General features: G+C 39.9%; 1 protein-coding gene across 1 annotated transcript in view; it reads left to right on the top strand.

Annotated features, from left to right (window-relative positions):
• The first annotated feature begins 6,854 nt into the window (after nt 1–6,854).
• The window catches only part of PLCL1 (phospholipase C like 1 (inactive)), a 179,312-nt gene continuing 159,079 nt past the window's right edge, over nt 6,855–27,087 (top strand). Inside the window, exon 1 of the mRNA XM_058840106.1 lies at nt 6,855–7,391. Within this exon, the coding sequence (XP_058696089.1) occupies nt 7,119–7,391 (273 nt within the window). The 5' untranslated portion in view covers nt 6,855–7,118. The remainder of the gene's footprint in view (nt 7,392–27,087) is intronic.

The following is a 27,087-nucleotide window of genomic DNA, read 5'->3' as shown; positions in this document are numbered from 1 at the left end:
GCAATGGCTCATAGGAAATAATCCAGTGTAAATTTTGGCCTACACTATGGACCTCGGGATTTACAAAACAAGAGACATCACTCTTCCATTCTTCCTTATATTTTTTTCCTATCCTCCCTGAAATCACAAACCTTTGAAAAGTGTAGTGTTCAAGTATGGCTCACTGAGTATAATAAAATGCTCATAAAACATTCTTGGCATCTTTGAACATCAAACTTGCAGGGTATATATGAGTAAAGGTCTGCTGCCTTTTGACATCTGCATAGCCTGAAGCGTTTATACACTTGAATCTCCCAAATCTTGCTACCAAGTCTGACTGTAGCATGTAAGATGAGCTAAAAAGAGAGTAGCTGGTTAGAATTAAAGGATTATTCCAAACCACAAAGTAAACAGGGGACTTTCTAAGTTTGCTCAACATATTTTATTATTGATTAGTCTGTAAATTTCTGTATTTGGGAATAAAACACTCCTGGACTTGTGTTTGCAGAATGCTTCAGATTTGCTAACCCTGCTGTAAGGCACAGTGGGAGTTAGGATAGGGTATAGATTTTAAACAACAGATGATATAACCCCACTCAGAAAAGACACAGAAAAACAGTGGTTAACAATTCTTCCAATTTATGCATGTTATACTCCCACAGTGGCAAATTTCAGGAAAATATGCTTACTTAGATTAGTCATTAGGCACTGTTTTTCCACATCCTTCTAACCTGACATTAAGGAACACGAGCTTTTGCAATAAAAGATTAAATATACTTCATCCCCGATGGAAAATATTTTTCATCTTCTTTAAATCCTGTTCAATTAATACCAGAGGAATTTAAGTTATTTTGAGAATTAGCTTGTGTTTATAATCAGATTGCTTTTTTTTTTTAGAGGTTATTTTTTCTAATGAATTGAGAAAGAGGGGCCAAATTTGCACACAAGAAAAAGAACCAAACATTAATGTTTTTAGCAGTTTACAAATTCATGTAACCCTGTGCTTAGAAGTGGTATCAAGGACTAGACCAGCTTGCATATAATTTTAGTTTCAGTTTAAAAAGAAAAACTTTACAGGGTATCTTGTCCTCTGCATATACTAACTCTAAGTCAGTGTAGAAGCTGCCAGAAATATTGCTGGGAAACACTGTCTTGCCTTTTTTTTCACAGGAAACCAGCCTTCTTTGAAATGAGGCAAATGTGGGTATAGCTCTTTCCACTCTTTCCTTGTGAGGCCAGTCAGGCACAGGCAATGTAAAGACAGCAATGTACTTTTAACACTTACTTGCTTTGGGTGCATCTGGTTTAGCATTTTTTTTTGATCAAGGGGCAGTTTTGAAGCAAATCTCCTGATCATCCTAACTTACCTACTTGGTTCACATCACAGAGTAGTTTTTGAGTGCAAACTGGCCTCTCAGTTGAAACCATGAGCTATTGTTCTCTTCTGCAATGTGCAGCTTTTCTATCCATGGGAATGGACCTGTACCTCCACTAGAAGTGCCAATGGAATGGATTTCCGAGTCTCATCACCAATACTCTCCCCACATAGACCTACTCCTATTGGATTATTTGATACTTTCCCTCACGTCCTTGTCAGGACTCCTCAAAAAGAATTTAAATGAATTCTTTTCTCCTGGTGGTTAGGCTACTGCATAGCACCTCAGTGGACCAGGAGGCTCATGATTAATTTAGGTCCAAAACTAGTTAAGCAATGCAAAAATCTTTCACAGAGCACGTTAGGAGGAAGGTTGTATGTCTGATTAACAGGCAGAAGAATAGCCTAACTTCCATTCTTGGCGTACCAACCAGATTTTCTCCAAACTCTTTAACTACAAAGTAGATATGAATATTTGACTCCTGCTGATGTTGGTAGCAATTTCCTTCTGAGGTGGCCAGATTAGAGACTGTAAGAGTAGCTTTTGAACTAGAATACTTTCCATCCTCAGTAAGAATTTCTGGCTAATAGGTATCATTTAAAACTAATGCTGCTTCCCCAGCAACTGTGCAGTTCATTATAAGCCAAATGAACCCAAAAAATTGCAGGTAAGTGTGTGGGAGCCATGGTGCCATGTACCTTTCTAACACTGAATATATCCATTGAGCTAGCAAGGTACACAGTACACTTGAACCTATTCCTAAGTAATTACCAAAGAATGGAGGAAATGAAATACATCTATTGGATTATACTCTTTAGTAGTTAACTCTAACATACTCTAACAGTAGTTAACAAGTTCACATAGCTTGAAAGTTAGCAACAACTACAATTAAATTTCTATGTATGTATCACAGCTGAAGAAATACTAAAAGCAATGATCAGAGGAATTAAAAAGAACTCTGTGAAAGACAGACATTGGTAAATGTTCTCATTAAGTGGAATTACCACCTACCTTAAACAAGAGTCATTATTATTATTATTATTATTATTATTATTATTATTATTATTATTAGACTTGAATAAGAATTAATCTTTAAGACTTCTTTAAATCCTCAAACCAATTGCAATATAATGTATATGACATGCCTTCTCTTCCCTCCCTAAAAACAAAGCAACTAGCAACTAAACATGGGCAACTTGAGAAAGCTTCACTGGTTGAACAAATGAATAAACTCTGTTTTATCTAGACTGTAGCATGAATTCTGGAATTATCTCAGGCTGCCCATTAAAAACCTCATTTTCAGTTACCTGTTAACTTCTCGAATTTCAATCACTTTGGCCAAAATTCTGAAGATGAGTGTACTTACGATGTGAATCTTCATGTAAGTGGAATGAATTCTTGGCAAACGTCTACCTTTGAAAATCAGATTGGAAAAAAAAAAGTTTAGTTATTTACAAAACTAAATAACACATTTTACCATTCTCCATTAAAAAGATTCTAATGTTACTTTCTTCTTTATACCTGGTGCCAAATTTGGTGGAAGAATCACTTTCATATCAGGAAATCGACAAAATTGTTGCTACCTGCTGTGACTGTTTACAGAATCTCTCTCAGATTTTACCCCCCTTTTCATTCTAGGCTTTACCTAACCTGGGCTTCACTCAGGCTTGATCCTGTGTCTATATAGTAAACAGAGGCTGTGAAATAGGATTAAATATGATCTAATTTGAGGTCCTGATTTTACCATTTCTCACACTTAATTAGCGTATCTGTTTAGGGAGAACAATACTCCTAAAAGAAAGGATTATTCCTCAGAACTAGGAATTTGCAGGAATCGTCTATAACCACAGCATTTTAATTATTAAAAACACTGGATTTGCCTGAAAGTATCAGCAGACAGTGAAAAGAATTCATCAGTGACTTCAGTTGAACAAGAACATCATTAAGATAGAGGCATATCACAGAAGTCCCTATTGTTAAGTTAGAGCAGACACAACATTTACACTACCTAGAAAATACAACATGATGTGTAAGTATAGTGAAACTTTCTCAAAGACGTAGGAGGTAAGAGAAAACAAGAATTAACAAAACAAAAGGAGGCATTGAATCAATGTGTGTGTAAATATATTTAAATAAATCAAAATTGAACGCATATGCAGTATATTTTAAAATCAAGATTTAACTACATTTTCTTTACACTGATTTGAATTTGCATTTTATTTCCCAGCCTAAAAGCTTCATTATAGTTTTAAAGCCAAATATGACTTGGGGTTGCTTTGCCAAAATATGAGTGAAACTTAGCAACAAGTATGTATCTTTATAAATAAATAATTATTTTTTTATTGTTTTATAATATCAGGTTCATGATGTACTAATGCAGACACAATAACCACTAAGACTTAAAAAAATTACTTCTTTAAGATGTACCTAGCAAAACATATTCTCATCAATAGCTTTGCCTTAGTCTCATCAATGCTAAAATTAGTTATGATTTGCTATCAGTGTGAATGCATACTTGAAGAAATTAAAACTTTTTTTCCCCACTGCGTTCCTTGCCTTGCGAATTAGATGTTCATCACACAGGAAAATACGTCAGTTTTCACACTTCATCAGCTCTGTTCAATTGATACAGGAGAACCACTTTTGGCTCCCAGCAGAACACTTAATTTTAAGAGCTTCCCAAAATGCAATGTCTAGGTGCAAGTACTGGCTTATGTAAGCTATGCTTCAGCACAGCTCCAAGACAACTGTATTTTCAGCTGGTTTATGATACAAACTACGCCCACTGAGGAACAATCATTTGCCTTACGGATGGAGATGGAGTAAGATGTGTGTAAAAAAAAAAAAAATCCACATTAAAATAGATATTGCAGGCACTTGCTGACTTATGTTCAGACAAACAGAGATGCTTTTATCTATCATACCTTTCTTAGTTTGAGTGAACTCCTTGACTTCTCGAAAATCTGTTCCTATCTGAAATAGGTGCAGACAACACAGCTGTGTCTTTCCACAGGGGACTGCATCAGACCTTCTTGAAACTGAACACAGAACCTGTTATATGCACTTATCACAACCAATCTTGCTTTTTTTTAAACTTTCTATGCAAGCACTTTTACTGTAAAGCTTCCTTTTGTCAACTCTTTTTTGTTAGACATTAGGAAGTATCAAAACAAATTGCTCTTTTCCCTCATAATTCATGGTTCTCCAGAAAGAAAAGCAGATATATGCCTCAGAAGCATCTAGAGATGCACAGTCAGAAAAACAGACAACCTTTTATTCTCTTCTAGAGAAGAACTTAACTAAACCCTCACTTAGCTGTACCATACATAATTCTAAAACCTCTGCATCTTGTGGACAAACAGACCAAAAATACAATTTCTTCAGTGTTCCCTGTAGGTTTGATGTTTATGAAACTTAAAATTTATAGGTTCCCTATAGACTTTTTCCAGTTAAAAACTTCAGGTGTCAAAGGTTGTAACATAAGGAGAGAATTAAAAAGTTTTAAACCTTTGATGTCAGAAGACAATTCATTTAACAATAAATCTCTCTCTAATGTTAAATGTGCAAAACATATCCCAGAAAGGATAAAGTTCTTTAATACATTATAACGCATCTGTCTTTGCAACATGCTGCAGAGTTTCTGGCAGATATAGACTTCAGCTACGACAGCACTGTGTTGTTCCCAAATAATTAAACCAATGATTAAACTTCGTATGATTTTACAAAATACAAGAAAGATCTTGAACATATTTCTACATGGAGCAGTAATTCCCTCTATTAAAAGACTGCATGGTAATTTTCTTCTCTGTTGTCTTTAATTTAGTCTTCTTAGGTAAGCCTGTGTGGTAGTATGGGGATATGTAGTAAGTATTTTTTTGTTGGTTTGGGGTTTTCTCCCCCCTCTTTGTTGCAGTGACTTTGTATGATGCTCTCTCTCTTGTACAGTGCAGGCTGGGGTTAAGCCCTTCATTCCCTTACAGTCTTTTCTCTCCAGTATTGTTTAACATAAACATTTCTTCGAGGTGAATATTTTCTATCTGCTTTTAGTGTTGCTAATTTTGTGACATTTTTCACCGAAATGAAGCAAAATAACTGTGGTATACATGTATTTTGACATTTTTTGCATAAGATTTAGAAAGAAGTTAATGAAAAAAAGCTCGGTGGTATCTAGATCTGTCCCTCACTTAGGATTTCTTTGTGTTGGGTATGATAAATGCCTCAATACCCTTGACAGAAGCTCTAGACCTTTTTAAACATGGAATTCTAAATTTATATATTGATTATGTGTATACATATATAAATTTCACATCCTTTAAGTAGCAATTATGCCCTGTAGCCAGGCATTTGCTAGTAGCTAGTAACTGGTTTAGGTAAGGAAGTTCTCTCGTATTTTCTTCCATAATAAGTGACTGCCAATACTTGCCAAACACATTAATTAGGGAATAATAATCAGAAAGTAATATTCCCACAGACTCTTACTGCCTCTAAAGCCGCTAACTGTAATTTTGAATAGTCTTAGATCCCCAGTGACTCCCAGCTTGCCCAGCCCTACCCGTCCTATTTTCCATCTCACTGTATAATCTCTTTCCTGGGCTTTCACCCTTGCTGCACTCCCCTTCACCCCACCTTTCCCGAGATCTCCACGTGGATAATCTCATTATAACTAAATACCCTCTGAGGAATTGCAAGGGACAGCACCACGCTCGCACGAACTCTTCCAAATGACTCCGGCCGTTCCCGGGCGGCTCCTGATCCCCGCTGGAGCCCCGCGCCGGCACCGAGCGGGGCCCGGCCGCGCCGCCAGGGGGCGGTGTCGGCCCTGCCAGCGCCCGCCGGGCCGGGGCCGTGAGGGCAGGGCGGGAGCGGGACCGCCCCGGGCCGGCGGCCGAGAGCCGAGCGAGCGGCGGAGCCCCAGCCCCACACAACCTTCTTCGCTTTCGGCTCGGTTTTAAGAGGCGGAGGAATCCCACCGTGAGTCTTCGCCGTCTTTTGCAAGCTCTCCCTTACTCCTCGCACCCACTCTGCTGGCCCGCCGTCAGGAAACTTAAGGTTGCTACCCCTTACGCCCGCAGCGCCCACGGCCGGCGCTGGCAGCGTATCTGCTCCTACCACGGTGATCCGCTTGAGGGCTACGCGGGCTGCAGGGGGTTTAACCTGTCACCTCTTCCGCACGCTGCTTTTACCCTGGCACAGCGGCAGCCCACACCTGCCTAAAACACGCGCGGGGAAGCATTCCGCGGCTGCCCCGGCACACGAAAGCTCTCGACCGACAGCACGATCCCCCACAGGCCCTCCTGGCCAAGGTCGTGGCGTAGTCAACCAGGTGTTACAAGTCCTCCTACACCGCCCCAGCCGCCCCCCGCGCACCGCCCCGACCGCTCGTCCAGGCGTCCCGCGGGCACGCCCCTCCGCAAGGCCATTGGCTGCCGCTGCGCCGCCGGGGGGCGGTCGCGCCGCCGATTGGCCGAGCTCGCCGTCCGTCAGCGCCGCCCGTCAACACAAGCCCGGCTCCTGTCACAACAGCGCGGGGCTGTGGCTGCACTTCCTGCGCGTTCTCCGCGTCCCTCGCCCCGCTCCTCTAGCACCGAGGGGCCCTGCGTGGTACCTTCCGCCCCGGCGGCGGACATGGCTCCTCCGGGGAAAGTTGGCGCTGCCGCCGCCGTGCCGTGAGAGGAGCGCCGCGGGACGCCGTCCGTTCCTCTGTCCGTGTGACTCCCCCGCCCTCCCAGCGCCCCGGAGAAGTTGACACCGCTCAGCGGGGCGATGGCAGAGGCTGCCGGCAGCAGAGAGCAGCCAGCGGCGGGCCGTGCTCCTCCCGACGCCGCTTGCCGTGCCGAAGAGGAGCCCGAGGTGGCATCGCTGGACGCTCCGGCGGTAGCCGGGGGCAAGAGGCGGGAGCGCCGCAGCGGCGTTTCGGCCGTGGGTACCGCGGAGCGCTTCCCCGGCGGCAGCCTGGGGCCAGCGGCAGCGCCCGACCCCGACGCCTGCCTGCTGGAGGCGGCCAAGGCCACCCCGCGGAGGAGCAGCATCATCAAGGTAAGGGCGTGCCGCGCCGCTGGGAAGTTTGCGCGGGTCCCGCCGCCGTGTTACCCAGGCTGAGGCCGCCCTCCGCTGCTCCCCTGCCCGTGGGAGGAGGCCGCGGTGGGCAGAGCGGTGGTGGGAGTCCTCCGGGGTCGGGCTGCGCGCACCCTCCGCGCAGGTGAAGCGGCCGCTCCGCCGTGCAGCGCTGCTGCCCTGCCTGCAGCGAGCAAGGACGGGGGGCCCACGGCGCTGCCTCGCCGGAGCCCCCGGGGCAAGGCGTGTGCCCGGGCCGAGCGGCTCTCCGGGATCCGGGATGGGGTGCTGCTCCCGCCGCCGCTGAGAAGGATCGGGGTCCCCTCCGCGCTCCTGCGTGACCTATGGGGCAGCTTCCCACCGAGTTGTAAAGTTTCTGTGTAGCAGCTCATATCTGTTCTTATTTAATATTTATGAAGTACCTGGAAGGCAGAATAAATAGCTTCTACAGCGGTGGCTTTCTTAGGTCTTGAGCAGTAGAATATGCAGTGTCACAAATTAACAGAAGGTGTGTTTGGAGACGGACTGTAGTACAGGTTGCTGCGGAGCAGCACCGGGTGTTTAGCACTTTTAATGTGAAATTAACAGGTCGGGCGTGATCTTAAAGCCTCCGCCTTTGTTGTAGTCTACTAAGAAAAATGGCTTTATGATTATGTTAATTCTTTTTTCCGGTTTCATTTTTTAAAAATAAACTCTGTGGTTTTGAATTAAACGGCATCTCCTTGCAAGTAGGTAGGCTTAATCGCCAGTTTCCGGGGAACCGATGAATGAAGTCTCCTGGGCGAACTTAATTTAGCATATGGTCACACGTGATCACTCTTGTTAGTGATTTGCACTTGGAAGGCATCGGGAGAAGAGCGGAAAATAAGACTTCTCATCTGTAAATGTGTGAAGGCACTGGGCAGAGCTCTACCTCAATGCCGGAAGCCCAGGACGCATGCTTAGCTCTTGCAGCTTAGTATGCCTACTCAAAGAGAGAACAAATACGCAAAATACTTATTTTTTGCAATTTAAAGCTTTCAGTGTTCAGAGGAGACTGAGGTAGTTAAATGCAAAAGAGCCTTGAGGGTTTTTTGCAGGTTTCACATTGAAATATTAACTCATTAAGTCCAGCAAAGTGTTAAGGGTGGTTTTAGTTTTCTAAGGACATCCACTAAATGTGATGGGAATGCTTCCAGTCTGAAGTTGCATAAACTGTAAATGCTTTTTCAAAATCAGGACCAAAGTTCTGTAACTGTATTGGTATGGAGACGATATTTTTCTCTTAGAATAGTGTGAAGGTTTCAAAAATTGAAAATATGTGATCTTGGATTTCAGTTAAAAAAATGTATAATTAATTCTGCAGACTCTACCAGTTCCATGTGGTAGATATGTTTTCATGTCGTAAGTAGTGTATAATTGTTAATGACTGAGCAGCATTTTCACTACAGGTCGATAGCTTGATAATGATAATTTAGCACATCAGATAATGATTAGCACATAATGATAATGATCACTCTTCTGACTGGAGGAAGTTTCTTGAAACATATCCGAGGATGGTGTCTAGAAGGAAAAAGATTCCTGATGGAGGTAAGAAAGTATTAATATTCTTATACAAGGAGCTGGTAAGGTCTCCTCTGAAATACTGACTAAGCTCAGTTTCTTGTACTTAGGAATGATTCATTAGGAATGCATTCAAATTGGAGCAGATGCATAGAAGGATAACTAGGATGGGCTGATAAGGTCTCTGGATTGAGTACTGTATGAGGGGAGTTACAGGTTTCTTGGACAAAAGCGAAGGATTCTTATGCATAGATTCAGTCTGGAAACTAGAAATTTATTCCAGGGCCTGTAAGGGTTTGGAATGGTTTTATGATAGGATTGGAATGAAAAGTACCATTGTTAATTGTAAATTTAATTTTTAAATAGATGGATTAAATTAGATAACTTGGCTGTGTCTGATAGCAGGTGTCTGAACTTGAGGATTCACAAGCTGTGCATCTCTAAGGCACAGTGTTGGGACCCCATTCAGAGCATTGCATTTATTTTCCCACAAGGCTGTGTCAGTGGTGTATAAAAGTGTTTTAAATTTTTTCCTTTGGCTTTATACTAGGAAATGCTATTAACTTGGGGTACAAATTAAACAATGTATTTGCTTGCATTTTCAGGAATGTCTAATGTCCTAGGACATATTCATCAGGTGTTAAATGCAAATTTTATTTGGAATTAAGATAAAACCCTCCAACTTTACTTTTTTTTTATTTTTCAGGACTTCAACATGTAAGATTTCTGCTCAAGCATTGTATGTTTTACAGGGAAATGAATTTTCTAATGATTTATTATATTTATTTTACTCCAAAAAGTCCATATGTTCATATAAATCTATAGTCAAAATAGTATTCTATTGCTTCCTCTGAGCTGATCTTATCTACTGAAAAATGTGACTTAAGAAAGCAAAGGAAGTTGTGCAGCAAGGACAAGCACTTACTCTGCAGGAGTTGAACACACTTGCTCTGTTTTCTCTCCCAACTATTTAAACGTGTACTTTAAACATGAGTGGTCTTGCTCAATTAAGCAAAAAGTTAAAATTCTGTAAATTTAGATGGTTAAAGTACACTTCTAACAGCATTTTTTCCCCAGCTATCTTCTGGATCTCTGCAAGTCTCAAGGTTAGCATCTGAGAGTTCAATTCCAGTGGAAGCCAGACTTGCTTACATTGGAGTGTTCTGGCACCCGCAGTATAATAGCGAAGTACAAAGACTGAACATGGACTTGCTTTGGAAACCTTTCCTGTAACGAATTCCACTTGTCATATATTGCAAGTAAAATATGAACCCTTCTAAATAATCTTCAGTGCGTTCATGTGCTCTATATTTGGCTTCAGTAACAAGCAAACTCATTTATAGAGAAAGAACAAAGTCTAGACAGAATATATTTATTCCCACTTTGCTTTGCTGATGTTCACAGCTTTGTAGATTGAAGTGAATTTAAGAAAAAATTAATGAGAAATAGTTGTAGCTGTTCTTGTGCATTAGATTGTTTCACTAATGTGCATTAGTTGGGTTTTTTTTAGATTTTGGTTTTGTGGGATTTTTTTTTTTTTTCCCTAGTGCAAGGAAGAGGTAAATGGTCTTACTACAGAACTGGAACAAGCAAGGGGCATTGCCATGAGGAACCTGAAATCAGCAGACAAGAATGCTTGGAGATAAAACTAGAGAAATGCCAAGAGATTGTAGAACTTGGCCTGTTTTCTAGGAGGCCTAGAGATGGACTATGCATCTATGCATTGACCAAATTATATGCGAAGTGTTTCCTTTTTTTTTTTCTTTTTGCTTGTGAATAATCCAGGGCCAGTTATTCACAAATAAAATAATAATTGCAACCACTTTTAGGCCAGGAGAGCAGAAGACTTGATTTCTGCATTCTTTACATGTGATGTTTTGCAAGCCTTCCTGTGTGGGGGGCTCTAAACAGAGTTAACGGATGTTGTTCTCCTTCTGGTGTGTTCCTTCTGCCATTGCCATGTATGAGTACTTTAATAAATGAGTAGGAAGTCTGTGTAATTTGTTATGTAATGCTACTGAAATACTTCGTAACTTTCTACCAAAATATTTCTCTGTCAGTTCTTATCAAGCTTCCCTCTCTGCTTTGTTTGCATGCAAGACAAACTTTTGGGATCATGTGTTTTTCTTTCTGGATATTTGTTTTAAGATACTGTAGCAGATAACGCAGCAGACTGTGCCCATGAAATGAACTTGAAGTAGCAGCTGCAGATTCTTTAATTCAAGAGACTAACTTCAGTCACAGTAGAGCTGAGACCTTTTACTGAAGTTCTTCCAGTGGCTATTTGCCTGCTTCAAGCAGAGGGTTTTTTTTTTCTTTAAAGACCAGTTGAGTTGTCCTTGCTTATAATACACTATTAGCCTAAGAACTGCAAGTTTCAGAGTTTTGCAATTGCAATAATCAGTGGAAGTGTATCAAGACAGCCAGCTGTCTTATTTCAAGATTTGTATTTTTGCTGGTGACATTTTTAGCTTTAAAAAAACAAACCGGCAATAAAAGCAATGAGGCTTAGTTTCTTTCAGTTAGTGTTTTGATATGTGGTGACAGAATTTAAGTGTTTTAAATACATACCACATCTGTCTATGCAATGTAACTATTTAAGACTTTGTTTTCAGAAGAAGGGTTTTTCAGGACTGTAATGACTCTCCAGTAGCTTTTATGTAGCTTTTTGGTGTGTAAGGTTGCATTTAGACACCTGCTGCTTTAGAATCTAAAACTGACTATGTAAGATTTGTTAAAGGTGATTAACTACTTGATAGTTCATTGGTGATTTTATCACTATTGCATTCTTTGACATATATGTACCAGAGAAAAAAAGGAGAATATTTAAGTTGAGGTTACGTTAAATAATGCGGTAGAGCCTAAAAAGGTATTTAGGAAAGCAAGAATGACGCGTCTAGCCATGCAAAGACTGCCTCAAAATGAGAAATTCATCAGATGGATTTGGAAAAAGGTAATTGGAGGGAGATATTTTTATGTATGTAAATTCACAAACATTGTGAGGAAACAGGGAACTGAAATTTGCTCTGTTTCATAGAATATGAAGTCAGGGAACAAACCAGTGATAGTTCTTTAGGAGCAGGTGTAAATTAAATGATAGTATTTCCTGAGGCAGCATTTGAGTAAATCATGTACTTTACAGCCCCAGAAATCTGTGCAGTCAGACATGTAAATGGGTTTAAGCAGGTTTGAAATGACAAATTGACGAAGAGAGCTTCGCAATGCACCAAAAGCATCTGGCTTAGAAAGTTCCTAAACTACAAGTGCTTGAACTCTGGGAAGCCACAGCAAAGAATTGATCACTTTGTACTTCTTTGCTTCTTATGTGCATGTACTTATCTCCCCAGGCATGTTCTTGTCTTGGGATGCCAGCCTTGGTTAATCTTCATTTAATCCAGTATCTGTTTGTTAAAAAAACTTAAAGGACTTGTTAAGAGATCCAGGGAACTGGTTTCCATTATTGCTAGTATAAAATTTCCTTAGAAATTAAAGAATCTTCTTTGTAAATTTAGTTATTTATAATTAATGTTTGCCAGCTTTACAGAAGAGAAGCAGTTTGAAGATATTTTTTGGATTGCTGTGGCGTAGCTGTTTATATTTTCATAACACTGCAACTGTATTCCATACACCACTGTTTTTTCTTAAGCACATATTCAAGACAATTTTGGGCAGAACAAATACTGGTTGTAGACCAGTCAAATGGCTTATATGTCAGTGTCAAATGACTTATATTCAACAGTTAGTATCAGTGAAGATGGACAGTTTTTCTTTGAACTGTTGAATTTATCACCAAGATACATTCTCATGGGGGGCAGTAGGCATTTCACGCTGGGCTTTAACCTCCATCGCTTTCCTCTGTTCTTAAAGCAACATCAGTAGGTCCAGTATGGCTCTATCTAAGTTGGTTACACTGTAGTGAGAAAGATTTATGTCTTGTGGAATTTTTTTTTCCAGCTATCAATAATAATTATCATAGCAATGGAGACCAATCTATATAAAATGATTCAGGTGCAAAATTTGGGCATTCAGGTCTTGTGAAGCTGTCTTAAGGGCTCATCTGGCTAAAAGTCTCCTAAAAGTCAATGGGTCCCTTTACACTGTCTTGTCTGAACTTTACTACTTGAAAAACTTTAAACAAACCCAGTCAACCTACATCCAGGCCTTATTGCTTCCTTTGAAGTTTATAGTGAGCTTTCTGCTAACTACTCCAGAGTTGGTAGTCCGTGTTTCTTGTTCTTTGGTTCCATTTGGCACATAATGTAACACATGATCAGTGATCTCAGCAAACATGTGGGTACAGATGGATAAAGCATTGTATTTGGCATGTCTTTCCATACCAGTTCATAATAGTCAAGGTGATTTGAGTGTCTTGCACTGAAATTACTGAAAGGTGACCTTTCTATAGGATAACAGCACGTCCAGTGGTCTGCAAACACAAGTTCTGGCAGGTCTTTTCAGGAAGTTGTTTGCTAGGTTATCTAGGTAAGAGGTAGGAGCTGTTAAGATCAGGAATAAGAGATGAAGTTGGTGATACTGGTTGATTTGTTTTTAAATTATGTGCATAAAGACTTTTGTGCAGAAGTATGTAAATAATGATTAAAAATAATATTCTGATGAAGTAATGGGGATGGTGGACAGGGCAATAGCAGAGGAGGAGAGCTTTCTATTGCTTTCCAAATATGTAGCTGTCAATAAAACTGAATTTTCCTATCTGTGTGGAGATGCAAATCCTGTTTCTCATGCTAATATTTTATTCATTTTGGAGTTCCACTGAGATCATCACCATCTGTAACAAAAATGTTTTAATTGAGTCAATGGTATTTTTTTTTTCGGTTCTTCCCTACAGTAGATGCGAAAATGCAGGCAGTTACTGTAGAACCAATAATACATTTGCTGTGGTGAAACGTTTAGCTGGTCATTCTTGTAAACTTAATCAACATAATTGACTGGTAGGTGTAATTTCTGGTAATACTGGGGGATTTTTATAAGGTATGAGGAAGGATGATTACTTTTAATAACATGTGTATTTTATTTTTTTATATAATGTGACTTGGAGGTTTTGACATGCATGACAGTTCAGTAACTACTCAGACTTGGTTAAAAAAATAAGTGCTTCACATGGCTAGATAACTTTACTAAATACTAACGAGTTCTGAAGACTCAAAAAGATCTTTGTATGTATAAGTTTGGAAATGTACTTACAGTCAAAGCCTTGTTCTTAAATCTTTCTGTATAATAAATATTCTGGGATTTGAAGCCTACTTATGCAGAATCCTGCTTTCTGGAAGAGTCTTATGTCCGAAGTTTGCAGTTTTAAGTGATTACTAACCCTCTTCCTGAAATGTGTTCAGATTTCTGAGATTATTGTAATGCTGTCATTTAGTTGTGGTTCACTGTTGAATGTGTATTTTTCAAGTTGAAAGTCTCTGATCATTAAGACTTTTTACAGGCCCTAACTGAAATGAACTGGAAGCAAAATGAGGTAAAATATTCCTTCTCTTCCAGAGCCACTTATATCAATGAAATTAGCCGTGGGATTATTGTTTGAGGCAGCATGCATCCGGTAATGTTACTGTGGCATGCCTATTTAGAGGTGTATCACAGTCTAAAAGGTAACTGACACCAATGTATTACTGTACCAAGGAGATTAAAAAAATATATTCTAGCTGTAAATGTAAACTGTGAAGATTTGATTCTCTTCCTGAGTAGCCTGCTCAGGGGAGTACTGACACACCATGTCTTAGATAATCCCAGCTGAAACAGTTAGAGAAAACATTTATTTGAGTCATACTGAATTTTCCCAAGGTTCTCCATCCTGCTGGATCCTGGCTGACCTTCAGGTTGACCTATGTAATGCTGTTTTGGTACTTCTTGAAGGGGTAAAAGGAGCATGTATTTGCTGCCCAGTTCCTTGTTCAGAGATTTGTTCAAAGTGGAAATGTGTTTGAACACTTCAAAGTTATCATGTCATACATTGATTTCTGTGGGTGTAAATGGCTATAGAAGAAGCAGAGTGGTTGGTAATTAGGACTCAAATCATCATTGTTCACTGGATGCTTGTTTTGGTAACTGGGATACAACTTCTGAATGGGCAATAAGAATCTCAGTTGGAAATTTATTCATTATGAAGCTGGCTGCTCAATTGCATACCTTTTGACTAAGTCTAGAATCAGGTGAAATGCAGTGCTCATTTATTATTTTATGGACCCAAAGTCTGTTCAGCTAAAGTTGAGTGGTGACTCTCACAGAGTACTTTGGACCTGATCACCTGTATTGTATTATAGGTGGACACGGCATGTTTTTAATCGATTCAATAGGTTTGATGGATTAAAAATTTGTTTTGAGTGTAGGCTATGAAATTTTTTTGTGCTATTTCATGCTTTCAGATAGTTTGGAGGGCAAATACAACAAAAAAGGGAGTTTAAGTAAAATGCAGGCTGCACTTGTGGTATGAGATGCTTGCTGCTCATGGAAATGTGTCAATATCCATTTTGCTTTTATGTGTACTGGTGGACTTTTCTCTATTTTGTGTTGATCCATCTCCGAGACAGTGTCTGCTTAAAAGCCAAACCAGAAGAACAAGCAGCCAGACAAACACTTCTGCCAGGAGTATTGATGAAGAATATTCCATGAATTTAAGAAATTCTGTTATATTGGATCCTACTCCAGTCAATGCATTTTGAGGAGTAGGTGTGCTTTGGAGGCTGCCTGAGAATGACAGCTACACCATGCTTTTGAGAAAAAGGCAGGAAGTAAATAACAATAGGAGTTAAAACTCCTCGATCAGGAATCAGATTCTAGTGCTTGAGTATACCAGGGAAGCCACAGGACAGAGCAGGGTGAGAGCGTGTCTAGAAGCTCCAGTGAAATTCAGAAAATTGGATTATATGTAATCAGAATGCTGCTGAGAGCGGAGGCTGTCATGGGGAGCAGGCAAGGCTGAAATAAAACCAGGGAGCCTGGCTGGGAGGTTGGGCACTGGGGTCAAGAGTCAGCCAAGAATGCACAAGCAGGACAGGGGTGAAGTGAAGGACCAGGACTTGGGGAAGAATTCTGAGCACAGCCATGGGGATCTCAGTGCTCAAAATCTGCAGATGCAGCGCTGAGCTCCCCTGCAGGGAAAGTCACACAGGACAGAAAAATAAGTTTGTTGCCTGAGCTGGGTTGCTCTAGTTTTGTGGCCTTTTGGGCATGTACTGTGCTAGAGGTGTGTAGGTGTTTAAGGGGACTGGAAGCTGAATGATGTCAGGTTTGGGGATGGAGGGAGGAACCTGGAAAAGGGCACAAGGTGCCTGCCAGGAGGCCAGAGGGGTTTTTTTTGTCCACAAACGTGCAGCTCTGGTTGAGAGAACAAGAGGAGGATGATTGAGGGCTGCCTTGGTCCTGCTCTTGTCAGCTTGGTGGTGATTCTTTGCATCTCTCTGTTCTAAAGTGAAGATTGCTGCCTGTTTGGGCATCACCTATTAAGCTTTCCGTATCCCTGTAGGTAGCATTTAGGCACGTTTACCATTGTATATTAATATTGCAGTGATGTTTTAGTTTTGTTTTTGTTGTTGGGATGATTTTTTAAGGAAATAGATGGTCTTGGTGTATTCTCTCAGTTGTAGCCTATTTGCATAGAAGAACAAAAAGCATCATTTTTACCTAATGTTAGATTTTCTCTTGGGACACAAAATACATTATGGGCAACACTTATGAGTTGTACATATGAGTTGTATGTAGATGAGTTCTGGGTTCTTGCATTTAATTTTCTGTAAGCTGTAGTTTTGCTTGGAAGACCCCTGTGATTTTTTTTTTTTTTTGTTGCTATTCTTCTAAGTTGACTTTACAACAACTGCCATGAATATCTGGTTAGAAGTTGCATTTGCTCACTTACAGGGTCTGCTGAACACTTGAGCAAGACCTATCAGGAAAAAGCACTGTGAATGGAGTACTGTAAGATCCTTCCTCTTTTTCCAAATGAGATTATGTAGGAGGTTATTACATGAATTTAGTGAATGTAATAGTTTAATAAAAGTACTGTGTTCCAGTGGTGTATGACACACCTCCAGGCTACCTCATGTAAATGCTGTAATAAAAAATTCTCTGAGCACTGGATAAAAAATAGATGTTGGAATTCATGAAACATAAGAAGAAAGACTTCCTGCAAACATTTTGTGTTCAGTGGTAGATGGAGCCCAGTCCCCCAGACTGCCTGGAAAGCTGCACAGCCTTCACTGGGGATGGAGCCTTCATCTGCTGGAGCCAGCCTTGCTCTGTGGGTGACACCCAAGCCTTGGCACAGGAGTAAGGACAGTCTCATTCTGGGATGTACACATGGATGTGTCCTGAAGGAAGGCTTGTCTTCTAGCGTTATGTAAAATTGGTTGTATTTGTGTGTGGTTTGGAAATGCAAGTCATGGTATTCACATAGCTTGTGAATTTCGTGCTCGGTGTTATGATTCACAGTGGCAGTTACTCCCTAAAGCAATGCAGATTTTCAGTGTAAACATAGTTTCTGCAGTCTGAAATCAGTGGCAATTTTCCCATTGCCATCAATGGAGGAGGGATTGAATTGAACACAAATACCCAATCACTAAACCCTGCTATTTTACGGCATAGTTTTCTTTCTCAGACTCTTAAAATATGGTTAATTATGTTACACTGATTCTACTTAGAGCTAGGCAAGGTTTGTTTGGCAAAACTGTATGACTTTAAATATCAGTACTAATACTGCTGAAAAATGAATTTTGAAGGATTATTTCTAGATAAGTTCTCATTAGAAGCACAAAAAAGAATAAGTTGTTATTAGAACTGAGAAAAAATTAGAGATGACTTAACTCGCAGCAAATACGTTTGTTTATTGTTTGCTTGGCAGTGCTGCTGTGGCATCACAGTATGTGGCAGTGATGCTGTGGCATCAGTGCTGCTGAATGCAGATTTACAATTTGGTTCATATTTAATACTTCTTTTTGCTATATCTTTATGGATGAAAGGGAGGGTACGCTCATACATAAGTGAGATACAGTGCTCTGATGGACAGGGCTAGTGCTTAGAAGTGAGTGATTTCAATGGACTGATTCAAATCTCTGTTTGATCTTGAGATCAAATTGGAGCTTATTTGTGGACTTCAGAGCATTCTCCTGGTTGCCAAAGCTTGTTATTCCCTGCAGCAACACCTTCCATCTTGGAAGACTTTTTTTTTTTTTAACCATTGTAACTACTTAAATTATTCTACATCCTCATGCTGAGCATAGATTACATAGACCAGTCCAAGGACAATGGTATCTTTTTCTGCCAAAGAAGCTGGGTTGCAGTAGGAGATGGGGGGAGGATAAGTAAATTGTTTGACTTGGGAGAGTGAAATGTGAGTGAGTTAAGCATCGTGCTTTGCCTATGCTCAGCAGCTCTGCTGGGAGGGGCATGGGTGTGGGGAGAAGGGAAAGCTTAAGTGATAGGAAAAAAAGTTGATTTAATGAGATGAGGTTAACATCCTCATTTGCATTGATCAGCGTAAAAACTGTAAGGATGTCCCATGAGCTGTGAAGTGCTGACATAACAAGCACTTGTGATAAAATCTTCTGACTTTGCCCAAAGAGCTCACCTTTCTGAGGACTAATGGCCAGTATCATGTTGAGATGTGACCTGGGACTGGCTGGATGATCCCATTTACCAAGAAGAGATGACACTGAGAGGAACAGGCAGCATGTTAAACAGGGCAGTACAGAGCAGAGAACTGAGATGTTGGGAAACTGCACCTTGTACCTGCTTGTGGCAGTGCCTGTGATGTCTGGGGAGGAGAGCAATTTCGTTCCTTTTGAAAATATCAGGACTTAAATCCTTATTAAGACTTAAATGACAAATAAAAAACCCTGGAGCTTAAGAGCACACTCTTACCGTGTATAGCAGTACCTTGCCTTCCAAGTATGGAGGACAACGCATTTTTTATAGCTTACTTAAGAAAATTGGCATAAAGCTGTTGCCTGGCTTCCACACAGCCCTACTCTGCAGAGGAAACTATCTCACTTCAGACAAGCTTTTAACTTCTCCAATGATACACAGCTCTCAGCTTGAATAAACAGCTAGCTATATCCTACTGCAAGTGCATTTGGCATAGTTTTTAGAAATTTGAGGATTTGAAAGGAACAGTGTGGGCACAGTGTTCTGTTCACCAGGAGAAGAAAGATCAGCTTTCTAACGTAAGAAGGGTGCAGCATTTTCTGCCTTGGCCGCCTCCAGCAGCTTTGAACAGTTGTGAGGCAAAAGATATGACCATGCTGAAATCCACCATTGATAGGATATAGTCTAGTACTTTATACTTCATTTGAAATACCATTTAGTTTGTTTATTTATCTGTACACCTACTCAAGGATTGCAGAATGTCTCTAGCTTGTGTTGTGGCATATTGCAGCCAGGAGCACATATTGCACAATTCTCCAAATACTACTCAAGGAAAACACTGAAGTGCTTGTGTCTGGATATCTGTATGTTCTAAAAAACATAGTTCGCATTTGCTCAGTTTGTTATATTCCCCTTAATCTGTGGATATAATACTTTGGTACATACTTTGCATGATAATAGAAATTCATAGAATGTGTTAAATTGACCTTTTTATGCACTAAATTTTGCATTATTGCATAATTTTAGTAGTGGGAAATTATAGTGTTTTTTCCTTGCATGAATCCAAGAACTGAATGTGGCAGTTACTGGAAGATACAACTTCTTTTCAGAAGGAGGATAAGGCTGATGCAGTATTGCAGCAGAAGTATATGAATAAGAAGGTAAATTATGGTTTACACTGCTAAATAACTTGCATATATATTGGAAATATTTCTTTCCATCTCCTGCTCTTTCTGGTATACTATAAATACAAGTCGGAATGGTTTATTTGGAAGGTTTTTTTAAAAAAATGTGTATGGACAAGTCTCAGGTTTTGAACTGATCGTCATCAGGAGGGAGCTAAAAGTAAAGCGAGTACTAGAGTGACTATATAGTGATTTGCATTAGGTCTTAGCTGAAACAATTTTCTGTGTGGACAAAGGGAATGGGTGCATTTCTTCTAAGATGGAGATGAAAATAAGAATGAGAACAACCAAACACTGTAGAATAACAAGCATGGCATCCATAGACCAGTGTGTGTGCTGCAAAGCTGGTGTGCTTACCTACAGCCTGAGCTGGTTTCTGCAAAAAAGCTGATGTAGGAGGAAGAGAGGTGCAGACTGACTTGTGCTGCTTTAGCAGACTGAGATACTGAGCACTCCTCCTGCCAACAGAATTGCTTTAACAGAGGTGTTGCAGGCCAGAGGTTCTGTGTGCTCTTCAGGATTCCATATCCAAAGCAGGATTTGATCTGTATGGTATTTAGGTAGAAAATACTAATTGGGAGCCTCAGGTAAAGAGCTTGGTATCCCAAATGAGTGCTCTCTTTGTGAGTGCTGAATAATGGGAATTAGGAATGAATGCCATCTTTCAGGGTAGAACCAATGAATGCCCCCCCAGTGGAAAAATAGCAGTTACTTGCAGTTTGGGCAGGGCAAATTGTTCTTTGATCTTCCTGGCTGTGTATGGAAAAGGTCAGCTATACAGCTGAATTAATAAAATAGTTTGTGTGCTGTTTTTTTCTTGTTTGTGTTTGTCTTGGGTTGGGGTTTTTTTTTTTGTGGCTGGTTGTCATGCCTACCTGGATTTTACTGGTTGTTAAAAATGCATTTTCTCTTAATGAACTTTGTATGTTTCTAATTAGGAGTTGATATCTGAATCCATGGGGAGCATTTGGGTATAACCTTGTATTGCCCCTTTGGGTTTATTATGCTGCAGTAAAGTAATTACTGGATGAATGCAAATATTAAGTTAAATTATATGAAAGAGTAATGTTGTAGAAAAGATGTAAACATGCTGCATGTTTGTGTAACTCGATATTTATTATCAGTAGCTTCTCAGGTGACTTGGCCACTCATTAATCTCTACACCAGATTTCCTCCCTCTTTCATGTTTCTGAAAATACAGTGAGTTTTGTTTTTCATTTTGTTTGGTGCTGTTTTGTTTTGGTTGGTTGTGGGGTTTGTTCTTTTGGTGGTTTGGTTTTTGTTTTTTTTTTTTAGTTTAACATTTTAGCTTTTACTGTTTTACTACTGCATATATGATGTATGCTTTGGTTGCTGTATAAATGATTTTGCTACATCAGGAAGGTGTTTGGGGTACCTGTCATTCTTAGTTGTATGGGTAGTGGCAGTTCCATTGCAATTATAATTTTAAATCCCTTTTGAAAAGGGCTGGAGAGGCTAATTTCAGGAGCATTCAAGACTCAAGACATCAGGGAGGTATTCGGCATCCTTCTGGAAAGACCTGAGGTGGCTGGACTCATAACAGCTGATAAATGAGCTTCTAATGGTGTCAGATGAGCCACTAAGAACCAAAGAATGGCAGGCTTCTCACTTTTCTGTGAGGATTTACCGCTCAATAGCAGTAAAATAATCCAGGCAATGCACCAGGGAGAAATACTGCTTTTCTCAAGTGGTTCTTTAACTTTTAAGATAAGCTTCATGGTGTTTCCAGTGGCAATAATGATTAATGCTTCCTTTGCTGTTGACTGCTCTAGGGTTTGTTTCTTGGTAGTTTATATACTAAACGAGAAGTTTAGCACTGTCTCTCCCAGCAGGTCACTTCCAGCCATGCCTAACTGCTTAATTAATGGAGTCATTACGGTAATGGATTCGTAGTTGGTTTTACAAATCTGTCTGAGTGCCTCCTTCCCTGAGGACACTACTGTACTTTGTTCTGAGAGGTGTGAAAAGCAAGAAGAAAAGTTTAACTCCCAAATAACTACACTATGTACAAATAACACAGTATAACTGTATACAAATAACTGCAGGAGCATTCAGAGACTTGGAAGAGAACAGCTCAGGAAATAATTCCACGCTCCTGCTCACTTTAAAGTATGCACTGTCTTGTGAAATGGTTGCTTTTAGGGGAAGGACTGTTTGGCCAAAAGAGCAAGCAGAGCTTGCAGGACCTTTCCCATGTAATCCTGTATAAGGAATCTCCTGCAGAAATTGTTGCTTGTATTAATTACTGTATGCCTAGAGCCAAAACACAAGGATATTCAGGATGGTGTTGGAGTATCTATTACTGGCAAAATACAGGGAGATATAAGATGGTATGGAAGTGTATTCATACGTATGGAAATATATTCATAGAGACAACAAAGACTGTGATGGACCTACAAAATCCTTCCCTTTGACTGGGGCAGGGAAGGGGGGGAAATGTCCCATTAATCCAGTCACAATTTCTCCTGTAATTTCTTCTCTGTAAGCAAGAGTAATTTATGTGTGAAAGCTTCATCCTGGTTAGCTGTACTTTGTCCATCCTGTGAAGCCAGTACCTGGTGTTGGAAGTCAGGAGCACAGGAGCCTTGCATGTCTGAATGTGTCTGGCAGCTTGGGGGAATAGGCTGAATGTGTAGAGCAGGGGAGCAGTGCAGAATGTTTGCAGTAGGACCTAATGTGGCTGAAGTATTTCTAGCCTTTGCCAGAGACTGCTAGCCATTTTTAAAGAGCTACTTTACCTTATTTTATGGCTAAATACCTTTGCTCTTTCCTGTTTTGGTTTTTTTTCTAATCTTATCTTGCCACTTAAAAATAGAACACTTTGTTTTACTGCAGAGCAGTTGGTCATCAGTTAATGGTGAAGATCATTAATTACATTGTCAAGTTAAAAACTGTACATCAGCAATATTTTTTCCATGTGATCATGGTATTTGCCATGTATGTTGAATTTAAATGTATTCTGCTTTGAAACAATTTGCAATGTGATCACTGTTTTCCAAACGGCTGGAAAAGCCGCAGTGATGGTGCTCAACCTGTGAATATTTGCTCAGATTCTTATTTTTGCCTCCACTCACTCTCTACCATAACCACGTTACTGTCAGCTCAAAATCTGCTCCTTGATCTTGGTCTGTGGCCTTACCTATACTGGGAAACGAGAGATAATTTGACTAAAGGTGTAAAAACTACACATAAAAGTCCAGATTATCAGGAAAAAAAATTGAGTCCACTATCACTATGATTCCCTGCTACGTGTGGGCTTAACTCAGAGACATATTTTGACTTGATGCATTTATCTAGTCACTCTTGTATCTGTGCTGTCCCTGAGCAGATCAAAGCCAAGTATTGACCCAGTTCTTTCAGTGTGTTTGGAGTTCTGCCCAAGATCACCTTGCAGCACCTTTACAACAGTACGGTTTGCCAAGACTTGCCCAGGAGTGTGTTGTGCTGTGGTGCCAGCACGGAACTACTAAGAGTGACAATATCAGGTTATCAGCAGACTTGTTAAATCCCAGTAAGTTCTGGGTTTGGTTTTTTTTTTTCATGTTTTAAAAGACTTTTGCTATATTTAACAAAAGTGTGGTGCTGTGATTATTACTCTTTTTGTAGGAGACCCTTGCAGTGTCCTAAGACTACAGAATATGGAATAAGCTAGATAATTTTTGTTTGAAAACTAACTTTGGATCATGTAGGAGTTACTGTGTTTATTTTTTTACCTCCATAGTAGTGTTAAAAGCTTTACTATTTTTGTTGCAATGATAACATAGTGGTGAGTCTAGTTCATGTGTGTAACTATAGTTTCTGAGATGAAAACCCCATCCTTCATGCGTGTTTAAGATTGATAGCAAGAGAAAAGAAAGGCAGACACTCCCTAAGGATGCTATGCAGCACAATAAAAGGTTGTTTGTTTTTTTAAATAAGCTTCTTCCCCAAAAGCAGTGTATCTACAGTGCTGATTGAAAAGAATATGCTAGAGAGATGAATGAGAAAGCACAGCAAAGAGGTTATTTGATTCAAAATCAGGCTAGTCCTTGTGATCACTCTGTAGAAGGATGGAACTTTTAAACCACTATATGAGAACAGAAATTAAATTAATTTCTTCTTGATTGGGCTTTGAGGATGTCAGGTACATAATTTGTGTTTGTTTTCAGTGAGGTTAAAGAGTACACAATATCTCTTGTGCTGGGCTGTTTGGCTGCAGCCCCAGCCTGCACAGCCAGTCTCCGTGCTGACCACAGCTGTACAAGTGGGGAAATCACCGTTCCCTTTGGAACAGCTTTTACTGAAGTAGGCACCTTTGTCTCAAATATGACAAATGCTGCTTTGTGTGACAAGTTGTGAGGTACTCTTCCTGCAGCAGTTTGCTTTAAATCTTAGGGAACATGACAAAAACATACTTTCTGCACGTGGTTCTTCCTTTTTGCATAGAAGGGTGGAGGTTGTGTACATTACTCTCCCAAGCAACATGAAAAGCTGAAGATTTTTGGAGGCTGGTCCTAGTTAGTATTCAGCATTCACCTTTTGTTGGAATGTGTCCTGAAACTATTTAGGCTTCATATTTTTCCAGACTGATGGAGGCTCTTTAGCCCTGAAATTTTTATTTTCAGTGCAATAATGACATTCTCTTGGCTTCATTGTTCTCTACCATTTTTCTGAATTTTTCAATTGCTCAAGGCAATTTCACCTTGGTATTTGATCATTCTCTTGGAGTCTGTGTGTTCTCACCAGATTGGATACTTCCCCTTTGGACTTGTTCTCATCTCCTGTAGCTGTTGTGGAAGTGTGTGGTAATTCAGGCAGGTCATAAATAATTCTTGACAGAGGCCTTGCTATAAACTTAATTTCTTGGCTGTTTGGGGATCCTTGATTGCCAGTTCCTAAAATCAAGACCTGCTGCAGTGTCAGATCAGAACTGTCTGATATTTCATTCTTTCCTGCTCTGTCCCGTAACGTAGTCTCAAAGATGAATTCAGTTGTCATCCTACATGGCCTTTGGAATTTGCCAGCACTGTTAAAACTCCATTATTTTGGAAAGAAGCCCACAAATTTTATATTCTATGGCTCCTAGAAATTACAAGTTTTTACTATGAAGAAAAATACTATATTGAAAATATTTTCAGAATGAAATTATCCATACTTCAGTGGATGAAGAAAATAACTGAAGGATGCAAGTAGTATTATGCTAACCAGTTTAATAGGAAACAATGGCAAGAACTACAGCGATGGAACAGAATAATGAGTTACTTTAATCATGTGTTTGAGAAGGGAGAAAATAATCCCAACCTGCACTTTTTAGGAGGGGAAATAAGCTTTCCTTAATCATTTATTTTGGATACAAACTGAAAGGGATTTCAGAATGATCGCTTCTGTAGCCAATCAAAACTAGAGGCTACTGTTACGAGGAGTCAGCAGTTATTATTTTTACTTAAAATCTGTATAGTTCTACTTTATTTTTCAAATATGTCTTGCTTTATAAGGTTACAACCATGCAAACAGAAATCTGCTGTCTACAAAATATCTATTTCTGCAGCTTTTGCCAAACATTTTGACTTGTGTTTCTATAGGAAAGGTAGATTGCATTCTCAAAACTCTTTAGATTTTGAGGGTGTTGAAACCTCCTTCTCCCACAAGAGAGACCTACCAAGAGAAACATGCTTGGTGTTAGGCACCAAATAGCTGTTATTCTGGATATTGCACATTATGTATTGGACATATATATATAGAATAAGAATATACAGATTCTGAACTGGTAACCTGTTAATTTTTCAAAGATTTTTTTTATCCATGAGAAGATCTGCTCAATGGAAAAACCTTTATTTTAGCAGGTTGTAAAATCTAAAATAAGATCTCATTGAAAAATCAGCTCATTAAAAGATGTAATTCCAAAGTATATGAAGAGCACTGGGAAGAATCTGCATTACTGCAGCCATTTCTAGAAGGTGTAGTTTAGTGTAGGTACTAGTGACAATTGAAAATGCTGCAGTTGAGTCTGGTATAATTTCTTCCTGATGCTTGTTATTCTGAACATTTTTGCATATAAAAGCTCTAATTTTTTTTCCAAAGATGGAGAAATATCAGCTAAAACAACTCCCTCCACAGAGAAGCTGCTCCAGATCTATTCTAGTAATGATACATAACTAGTAAAAATACAAATAGAGTTCTCAGTTTTCTTCCTTTGAAGAAGCAAATGGTGGAGGTATGAGCTTTAGAGCATATAAAAAATGTTTTAACGGTTACTTTGAGTTACAGCGGTGTATCTATGGTGCTTCTTATGAGAGCGTGCTATTCATAACTAACTTCCTATTACTAATTTCTGTCATCAGAATGTTATTTAAGGCCATGAAATTCTCTGCAATTTCTGGTTGATTTATTTATTAATTTTTTTTACATGGACATTACAACTCTTCAGGTAATCTGTAGGATGTATTTTCTGGGGGAAGTGTTTTCTTGTTTCTAATTGCCATACTTGGTTTGTGTAAAAAATACTTGCATATTTCAATAAGCATCTTGCTTATTGAAAAATATTCTAAGCAGTATTTCCTTGCCAAGCTCCTGTTGCTAATGCTGATTGTAGCCATCCTTTTGAACTTGCTGACTGGGAGATGGATGCTATGGAGTTTGTATCTTCTGGCAGAGTCCCTGTAGCTCCCTGTTTGGGTGGGGAGACTGTCTAGGGAGCTCTGTTGGTGCTCTCCCTGCTGCAGTTGGGATAGTCAGCCCTGCTCAGTCGGAGGGGATGTGCTAGGGAGTTGGAGGTATGTGAAGAGCAGCCTCAAGCTCTCACAGGTAGGGAATTGTAAGCAAAGAAGGCTGCAGAGGCTGAGAATATTGCTGTGCAGCTGAGGGGATATGGGACAAGCCATATAGAACATTATTCTGCCTCTAATTTTCAGAGGGTGTTTGTTCAGAAGTGTAATTTCTTATCTTTCTCGTGTTAATTTGTTTTGCAGTGGCTTATAATGACCATCCCAACTGCCTTGTTTTCTCCTCACTGGAGTCGCTAAGTTTGGCCCTGCCACAGAGTTCATGTACTGAATGTCCTTTTGCTCACTGTTCCTCCAGATGCTTTGTTTTATGATAGCTATTTTCTGAAGATCCAAGCCTTGTAATAGTTGAATCTGTAAATATTTTTATTTCATCTTTGTTAAGCAACATTACTGCAGAGCATGTTATGACAGCCCTTCAGTTCCAAATAAAGGAAGCTAACATGCTGTTTTGGGCCCTAAACCAGGACACAAGCTTTCCTTTTTTAATCTGGGAGCTACAAAACTTTGGATGTTGAATGTAGGTCCTACCTTAAAGCAGCATGGTAAACCAATGCGCTGACTAACATG

Source organism: Poecile atricapillus, chromosome 5 (assembly GCF_030490865.1).
Source record: "Poecile atricapillus isolate bPoeAtr1 chromosome 5, bPoeAtr1.hap1, whole genome shotgun sequence".
NCBI classification, from domain to species: Eukaryota; Metazoa; Chordata; class Aves; order Passeriformes; family Paridae; genus Poecile; species Poecile atricapillus.
This window is presented reverse-complemented; position numbering and strand designations above follow the sequence as displayed.